Raw genomic sequence first — 9930 nt, forward strand, 5'->3', positions numbered from 1 at the left:
AGATCAAACTCACCCACCACAGATAGCTACTGCAAGTGTGCAAGCAATCAGTGCCCTCACATACCATTTGAGGAGCAAGAGAGGGGAGAAGTTGCATCACCCTGCAGCCCTTTTCAAAGTATCAGAGGGGCATTCCAAGAACAACTTGCTCTGAGTCAGAATAAAGGGTTTTCTATGAACAAAAGTATAAAAATCAAAGCTGCTAATTTTTTAACTCTAAATTATTTCACTTAGAACAGAATTAACCAGATTGGAAGAGACCTTTGAGATCGAGTCCGACCTATCACCCAACATCAACTAAACCATGGCACCAAGCACCCCATCAAGACTCCTCTTAAACACCTCCAGTGATGGTGACTCCACCACCTCCCTGGGCAGCACATTCCAATGGCCAATCACTCTTTCTATGAAGAACTTCTTCCTAACATGCAGCCTAAACTTCCCCTGACACAGCTTGAGACTGTGTTCTCTTGTTCTGGTGCTGGTTGCCTGGGAGAAGAGACCAACCCCCACCTGGCTACAACCTCCCTTCAGGGAGTTGTAGACAGCAATAAGGTCTCTCCTGTGCCTCCTCTTCTCCAGGCTAAGCAACCCCAGCTCCCTCAGCCTCTCCTCACAGGGCTTCTGCTCCAAACCCCACTTCAGCTCTGTTGCCCTTCTCTGGACACATTCAATTAAGCATGATGGATATACTGAGCTACACTACAAACTATGGCTGGAAGGAAGTTATAACAGACATGAAAAGCAAGAACATACTAAGAGAAGGGAGAAGTGCCTAGAGGTACCCTAAGCTGTTCACCCACAATGGGTGACCAAGCTGGTCTAGAAGAATCTTTGTTTGAGCTGTGCTTCACCTGTGTGCTCTGTTGCTACAGCCTGGGCAGGCCTGTGCCCAGATTGGCATAGACACAGCTCATCATAAGTCACATTGGGCCATGTGTCATTTACATCGACTTCTAGGCCTGGGTCACAGCAGAGTTCACAGTGCACAGGGAATGCTTTCTGTGCAGATAAAGGTCACAACTAATTGTCTTTTCTCTAAATCCTTGCCTGGGTGTTCATGCTGAGCAGTTGTGGGTGGTGCTGATGCCTATTCAAAAACAGCTTAGCTGGCTGCTTGCTGGTCAACAGTGGTGTGAGGACAAACAGGGCCTGCCTACACCCACGTACCACAGGCACTGCAGCAGAAAAAGCCCCCAGTGCATGCATACCGGTGATGCTGGTTGCTAGGAAGAGCTGGGTCACCCAGCAAGCCAAATCCCACTGAACAGAAAAGGGACTACAGAAAAACATGGAAATACGAGAGGTAGGAGTAGGACTGTATTTCCCACAAAGGGAACGTAGCCCTTGGTTCCAGTACTGAGGTGTCCCAACAGCACTTCTGACACCAAGCATATTCAAGGAACAGAGAGAGACTGGCATGCTACAGCAGAGTGGTTAACTCTGCCCACTCACCACACCACAGAGAACTCCTAAGTGGATGAGAGTCTTGCTTTTTACTTAAAAAAGGTGAACCTGCTGTTTTGCAAAATTTATGATTTAAAAAATCATGACCGGAGTCTGCTTTCTATTTTCACATAAAATATAAGCTGTTTTAGTATCATAGTATCAGTCAGGGTTGGAAGGGACCACAAGGATCATCTAGTTCCAACCCCCCTGCCATGGGCAGGGACACCCCACACTACATCAGGCTGGACAGAGCCTCATCCAGCCTGGGCTTAAACACCTCCAGGGACGGGGCCTCGACCACCTCCCTGGACAACCCATTCCAGGGCTTCACCACTCTCATGGGGAAGAACTTCCTCCTCACATCTAGCCTGAATCTCCCCACCTCCAGCTTCATTCCATTCCCCCTAGTCCTATCACTACCTGAGATCCTGAGAAGTCCCTCCCCAGCCTTCTTGTAGGCCCCCTTCAGATACTGGAAGGCCACAATTAGGTCACCTCGGAGCCTTCTCTTCTCCAGACTCAACAGTCCCAACTCCTTCAGTCCGTCCTCATAGGAGAGGTGCTCCAGCCCTCTGATCATCCTCGTGGCCCTTCTCTGGACACCTTCCAGCATGTCCATATTCCTCTTGTAATAGGGGCTCCAGAACTGGAGGCAGTACTCCAGGTGGGGTCTCACCAGGGCTGAGTAGAGGGGGAGAATCACCTCCCTTGACCTGCTAGGCAGACTTCTCCTGTTGCAGCCCAGGATCTGATTGGCTTTGCGGGCTGCATGTTGAGCTTCTCATCCACCAGCATCCCCAAGTCTCTCTCCTCTGGGCTGCTTTCCAGCCAGCCACTTTCCTGGTTAGGGTAAATTTTAGCATCCCAAACGCCGCAACAAATTCAGGAACTCTAAGGCTGTGCATAACAGCAGGAAATTAAACAGAACTGCACTGTCCAGTAAAGCAAAAATTAATCTATTTTCATGCAATGAAAAAGTTGAATGTATTTAACAAAATGTGTAACATTCAGAATTAATTTTTTTGTTGAAATAACAATCAAGAGTTGGGAAATACAAGCAAAATGGGCCCTCCTGATTGTTGTGGATTAGCATGGCAGAATGTCATCTGGGGGCGGCAGGAGCTAAAAGCCTGAAGAAGGTTCTGTGAATGACTATTAGCTTCGTATCTGCTGTGGACCAGTCCATTTGCACCACCTAGGGAGGTGGTGGAGTCAGCATCCCTAGACATGTTTAGGAAGAGACTGGATAGGGTGCTTGGTGCCATGGTTTAGTTGATTAGATGGTGTTGGGTGATAGGTTGGACTCGCTGATCAATAAGGTCTCTTTCAACCTGGTTTATTCTATTCTGAAAGAACAAGATTTCTTTATAACACTGGGGAGGGTGGATTTTTTTTCTAATCTATCCCATATCAGTCAGAAAGAAGGCCATAGAGTCATGGAATCAATAAGGTTAGAAAAGACCTCAAAGATCATCAAGTCCAACCTGTCACCCAACACCTCATGACTAACTAAACCATGGCACCAAGTGCCACATCCAGTCCCCTCTTGAACACCTCCAGGGACGGTGACTCCACCACCTCCCTGGGCAGCACATTCCAATGGCCAACAACCCTCTCTGTGAAGAACTTTCTCCTCACCTCCAGTCTAAGCTTCCCCTGGTGCAGTGAGACTGTGTCCTCTAGGTCATCTGAGAGGATGTCTCACTGAACTATCCCAACATCAACGAGCTTCTCATTACCCTGCATTTGCAATAACTGCTATTCTGCTGAAGTCCCACTCTCTGGAATTCAGTCATTACAGGAGATGATCAGTGCTGGATGTTTGCACAGGAAACATGACAGCCCTTGAGTCAGACCTTGGAAGCCAAGTAGAAAGAATTGCAAACCTATTATTTCACAGTGCCTCAGGCAGAAGTCTAAAAAACTCAGGGTTTTCAAGTGGCTGGGACGGCCTATTCTATTCTTTGCCTTGGCTAAATATCTATCTCAGCATCTCTAATGCACTAACATAGTTTTAGTCCAAATTATCATAAGCAAGTGCCTGTGCCCCTCCTGAATGCGATTAAGACAAACCAGAAGCATCTAACATTACCAGGTACCTCAAAAGGTCTTTTCCAACCTGCTTAATTCTATCCCTTACTGTAATAGTACTAAGTAGGAAAAGCAAAGTTTGATGTAAAAGAGATTCCTTCAGCTCTTGAAAAGTGAACTTGTTTGGTAGGATGTACTTGAAAAAACACAAACGTGAAGGACAGAAAACCTTCAGACATCACAGGAGACAAAGTTAATTTTTCACCGTGCCAAGCTGTCTACATTCAGCCTGAAGACCAGCGGCTGGCTGACCACATGACAAGCAGCCAGCCCAAAGAAAGAAGGAAATTAATCCATCCTCATTTATACAAAGCAGGAGCTCTCACACAGATCTTTGAAAGCATGCCCACTGTGCATCAGTAGTAACAATAATACTTCACTCTTCAGTTTGGAGGAGGAAAAAAAAAAAGTAAGTAACACACTACTCATGGTTCTGCAGAATAACCAGCTACTACAAAGGCAATGAGTAAGAATCCACTGCCAGCATAACCGAGGCTCCCTTTGCACAGCCAGCTGAACTCCCTTCATCTAGCAAAGATAGGGATGATTAGTCGACTTACAAGGTCCAGCCAGTCAGCCCTGAGTCTCACAGCTGATTCCAGATGCAGGTGCCAACAGAAAATAACTGACATGACTAGCTGGTCCTCAGCACTATGCATACACACACATACAAGCTGCAAGGGTATGTAAAGAGAGCAGACAGTGGCTTTGTTGGTGCCTTGCCCCCCTTGTAATGAAGCACAAACGTAAAATTAAGTAGCAGAGAAGTGTGGTTCTCAGATTCACATAGGATTTCATTCCATTGACCAATATAAGGAAAGGAGAAACATGTATTCATTACCTCTGCCCAGGACAAAAAGCAATATGCCAAGTGCACAGGTAATTTAACAACTTTTACAGATAAGAATATCAATTGAATTCCCTCCAAAGCTGTTTGTGTCAACAGCAAAGCTGGAATGGAATTGCCACTAAGAGCTTCATTTCCTTCAGCTACATGTTCTAGCCAGTTAATTTTTTAACACACTACGATCCAACAGTTACATTCTGATAACACCCAGAGCCATTAATTATGGGCTTAGTTTGACTGGCAATGCTCAGACCTGTTCCAAGCAGATGCTCCCTGCCCCAAAGAGCTTGCTTGCAAGCAAAGCTTAGAAAATAGGCACCTACACTTTAACCACTACACAAATATGCAAGGGCACAAGAGTTGAAAAGGGATTTGGAAGAAATGAATGCGTGAGAGAAACCCCTACCCCAAGCCGCAAGGATAAACATATTTCATTTGTAGAAAGCTTGCCAAGTCAGTTGGAGGGTACTTTTAAAGGCTCAATATCAGTACTCCATCACATGCAACCCCAAGATATGCATTTTTAAAAGCTCCCTCAATAATCTGACTTACTGTTCAAGAAAGGCTTCTCAGAGTTACTTGTTCAAAACTATAAAGGAATTAAGCTGTGCAAGACTGCAATGCTGAACAGCCAATGAAAAATTCAGGTCTTGAGTTACAGGCCTCACTCACTTCCCCTGTTTGAAGGATTTCACTGCAGTATGGAACAACCCCCTGTTACCACTCTTCCCTCCTGCTCCACAAAGTCCACTCAGTTACAGAGCCAGCTGCTAGCAGTTATCAAAGATCAGCCCTAACCTGTAAGGTCAGATCTGCTTTTGGCTCTCTATTTCTAACTGCCAGCCAAAAACTAGGTTTCTGAAACCAGCCTAGTCTCTAGCAAGTAACAGACTTCTGAAGCAAGATGAGGAACAGCAGACTGAGACACAGAGCTCCAATTCAGTGTTTTCTTGGATTTAGCCACAGTAGCTGAAGAACTATAAACCAATAGTCTGGGCTACGAAGTGCAACAACTCAGGAGAGGACACACTGCCACCTAGCCACCCCCACTAGAGGGGTATGAGTGTCCAGTGGAGACACAGCACAAACCAACCTTCTAAGACGAAGGGTTCAAATTTGAACCCAAACTACCCCACTTCACAGCCCAGGCACACTTACCAGAAACTGCTGGCAGGACACACTAACCCAACGGCAGGCAAAGCATCAGTCAATCCCTGTCCTCCCATTATGGCAACGTCTGGTGGAAAGGCAATAAAGGGACACTAACTTCCTCAGCAACACCAGCACAAACCAGCAGACCTCTCAAGTCAAAGCCCTCTGAGCAGCCTTAGCTGTCTAAAGACCAGTTTCAGCAGCAGGGGAAAAAAAGGAAAGTTCATTACATCACCACCCAAAGTTTGCATATTACCTAGTTTCACTTACAGGAGGCAACAGCAACCTCTCAGCTTCTCCAAGTGAAGGCAGACTAGGAAGACCTATCCCAGTGACATGACATTTGGACACATAGTACCAAAATGAGATCTTTACAGTATGCAGAAATTTAATGGTGAAAAGATTCCCAAAGCTTGGATGCCAATTCAACCAAAAAAATCTCCCAAGGTTACAGAAATGAGTTGACAGTTTACCCAAGGACAGACTCCCATGTCTTTGCCTAATGGCAGTACTGCTGCAGGCTAGAACACAAGAGTAGCTTGCTTTCCCTTCAATTTGGGAACTTCCAACAAAGGTCATGAAGTGCAAAAGTAATGAAGGAGAAGCACAGCTAAGCAAAGCCTTTAAAGCTTTGAAAGTTCTTTTTTGGGGTTATCAAAGAATCACCAAGGTTAGAAGAGACCTCAAAGATCATCAAGTCCAACCTGTCACCACAGACCTCATGACTAAACCATGGCACCAAGTGCCACATCCAATCCCCTCTTGAACACCTCCAGGGATGGGTTGCAGATCAGTTTAGTTTTTATTCTATCAAAATAAGTGGCCCATTCTCCACCCAAACTAATACAGACCTGGTTTTATGCTCACATCTGACTATTTTTCACAAGGTTTAAATGACAGCAGACTAGACATTGAGTAACACACATGCCATCATACATGCCAGAACACACACAGATGCAGACCCATGTGAGGAAATTGAGAAAGCAGAAACCCAGTCTGCCCCTGGTAGCCTCACATCATCTGAGGGCAGTATAGGGAAATGGTAAAGGACATTTGACCTCGTCACAGGGTCCATGCCACAGGAAGCTCCTGCACCAACTCACCACTTTTGACACCTATCTCAAGTCTATACCTGCAAGGAGATCTGGCCCAATACCTAAGACAGAGAGCATCACACGCTCTGTTAAGCAATTAGTATGTTGGTACAAGGCTTAACTAAGACCAGGCAGCTGCACAGGGTCCCTAAAGGCCTACAAAATGTATATAAACCCAGAGTTTGAAAGTCTGGCTTTCTGCCCATACACATGTATACCAGTCATTGTACCACTCATTGCAGTAGGCTGCAATGATACCTCTGATGTTCTATGCATTAGTCTTGCAAGAAACAGTTTTAAGTCTCTCTATTGAGCCTGTAGAAATGCAGACCACCTGTTTGCAGCACAAAATCTTGGCACTAAGATGAACAAAATGGCTGCAGATACCCACTACTGGTGGCTGTCCTGCATACATCCAACCCTCCTGAAGGCTGTATATACCCCTGAAAGCAACTTCCAATGGTTCTTAGAGTTTCACAAGATGAAGCTCCAAGAGACAAAGCTAAAAGCAAGCAATCACCACCACAAGGCCCAGAAACACAGTGTTCAAAAGAACTCCCCACTGCCTCTGCAGAGGTATTCTGCACTGAACTGGTCCACTACAAACTAAAGCACTGCCCTTATTTCAAAAATAGAACCTAATCTTCCCCCAAGAGTCTCAGAATGTGCAATCCCTGCAGGAAGAAGCACACAGACAGCAAACTTTGAGGAAATACCAGCACTTTTCTAACAAAACTGCCATTAGCCTGCCCAGGGTGGCTGCAGAAGTGCAGCCACACGGCATTCTGCTTCTGTAACATGTACAAAAGGCTTCACTAGAGTCTGGTATACGGATCCCCAGCCCCCAACAAGGGCTGCTGCTTTTCCCAGATCCTTTCTTTGATTTGGGGCCAGAAGCTGCACTTTCCGCAGTATTGATGCCAATCCAGGGTAATTCTGCTGATTTCAGGGAGTATCCCTTGGTTCAAAACACTTTCACCAAAACAGGATCTGGTAATTCCTTGCAACTCAATCATGACTCCATTTTTATCCTGTTGCATGTGGCTCAAAAATTCTTCCTTGCATTTAGCAGAAAGGGCTTAGAGATTCCTCATCCTGAATCTGTGATTTTTGTTTTTCTTTTGAGCATTAAGAAAGGGTGTAGGCAGAATCTGGAGAGCCATGGGTGAACGCAGAGAGCCAAACTGCAAACCTCAGCTTGGATTCCAGCCTTCAGGACCAGAAGGGAGAGAAATGCAAATAAGACACTGAAAAGCTTTTTAGGCAAATCATGTTTTTACAGCACCTAGCACAGTGGGTTCTAGCCTGGCAAGGACTGAGTAGGACTACCTATTGCACATACAAAGGTAACTAGACAGGCAAATGCCCATGTAGTTAAGCATAAACCCCGTTAAAAGTAAACACTTCTAAAGAACAGACAGATACATCTATCTTTATTCACCTTTCTGTATCCACCTACTCAATTGTGCTGATTAACTCCGAGTGCAAAGGAATAGGACTTTAGTAACAGGAATAAAGCCTAGGCCAGTTCCTACTGAGCACACTGGGTGAGAGGAAACTGGCCCAGCATAATAAACACTGCAAGTTGCTAGCTTCTCAAGGCCCCGTTACAAGTTACCTGCGGGGTGTAAAAAACAACCGACGCATAAAACAGCTCCTCTTACCTTTAGCTGGAAAGGTTGAATTTCGTTCAAACTCTGGTTCCTCAGCTTTTTTGTGAGGATCTTCAGCATGGTACAAATCCGAGGAGCCAAGAAAGGGTTAAGCATACACACACGCACGCATCTACATCTGCCGAGCCACTGCCGCTACGCTTGGAGGAGCTCCACAGAGCTTGCATCCAGCACCCCCAGGTACCCGGCAGCTGCGCGGTCTGGCGGGGAACTCCGGACAAGCCGCTTTCAGATGTGCCCCTCTCTCCGCCGCCACCGTACTCTGTCTTACAGCCCACCGCGGCAGAAGGAAGAGGGAATCCTTTTCCCAAGCCTAAGGAATAAATACCAAACTTCTTCGTTTTCCACCCCCTCCCCGGCTATGCTTCGGAAGGAGGGAAGTATCAGCTGGCAGCGTGCTACAAGGGACAAGACACATTCTGCGTAGCGCGTTTGTTGCGGGGCGGCAGGGCTCCTTAGTCCATGGTACCGCTGACCACCGACTCGCTCAGCCCGGCCGCCGGCGGCCCCAGGAGGGCATCGCCGCCCCGCCGCCGCCGGGCACCTCCAGCCCGTGCCCCTGCTCGCGACGGGAAACTTGTAACAAACGGCGCGGCAGCCGCGGCGCCCATTGGCGGGACGGGGCGGGACGGGGCGGGGCCTCTGCTTAAAGGGGCCGTGGGCTCTCGCGCTCTCTCTACAGCCCGAGGGGTCCCTGGGGAGTCGGGGAGGACGCGTTGCAGGGGCACAGGCGGCCCTGCACGGGCGGCCCTTCACGGGCGGCGTTCCCTCGGCCCTTGACCCGGGCAGGCTCTGACCAGGATGCAGCAGACGGATAGATGCTTGTGCAGCACCGCATCCTGGCTCAGAGCCTGCCCACCCCAGGAGGGTAATAGGATGCCCTGACCCATCTGTCCAGTCCCCTGTCTCAGAGCACGGACCCATAGGGAAGACTCGTGCACCCTACCTGGAGTCCGTGGAGCCACCCAGGGAGGTTGCAAAGGGCCTGCAGCAGCAGGGAAACACCACTGCCTTTTGTCACAGCAAATGCAAGAGCTGGGCCAGGATGGCACCGGGTCCTGCTGCACCAGCTGCTCTCAGGCATCACCAGCACAGTGCTCTACTTCTATAGCCCGTCCTCCAGCACCTCCCTCACAAAACAGTCAGGAAAGCTATCAGGGACTGACTGATACACTTAAAGCCACTCCAAACCCAAAGGAAGCCACTGACACGTTTGACAGCATTAACAACAGAGGGCTTTCAGCCTCTGCCAACTCCATGCCAATGCCCCATGTCTAGGTGAAAGGTCCTTTTTGCCCATTACCAGTCTCTTGGGTCAAGAGCCTTTGTCCCAACCTTGCTCCTGGGATGTGCTGGGAAAAGTTGAGGGGTCTCTGCTTCTGCACAAATTTCACAGTAACACAGGCTGGTTAACATATTGGTTCCTTGTTCTCAGCCAGCATGCCTGTAACAAGATAAGGAAAGAGCTCTCCTGAAGTGCTGACTACAGAAAAGGAAGAGAAATCTTTGCTGCAGGGGAAAGGGCTTCAGTTCATCTCCAGTTAGCCAAGTATTTTTTCTTGAAGGGGTACACAGGCACAAAGTCTGAGCAAGAAAACAGCCTATCTGTTTTTCAGATAGTGTC

The 9930-nt window shown here is 47.6% G+C and overlaps 1 protein-coding gene across 1 annotated transcript in view; it reads right to left on the reverse strand.

Annotated features, from left to right (window-relative positions):
- LOC137451386 (uncharacterized) overlaps positions 1-8863 on the reverse strand; it is a 64241-nt gene extending 55378 nt beyond the window's left edge. The window contains exon 1 of the mRNA XM_068158812.1: positions 8298-8863. Coding sequence (XP_068014913.1) covers positions 8298-8402 — 105 coding nt within the window. The 5' untranslated portion in view covers positions 8403-8863. The remainder of the gene's footprint in view (positions 1-8297) is intronic.
- Between the last annotated feature and the right edge of the window lie 1067 nt (positions 8864-9930).

Source organism: Melanerpes formicivorus, unplaced genomic scaffold (assembly GCF_026170545.1).
Source record: "Melanerpes formicivorus ecotype bairdi unplaced genomic scaffold, bMelFor1.0.p_v2 SCAF_43, whole genome shotgun sequence".
NCBI classification, from domain to species: Eukaryota; Metazoa; Chordata; class Aves; order Piciformes; family Picidae; genus Melanerpes; species Melanerpes formicivorus.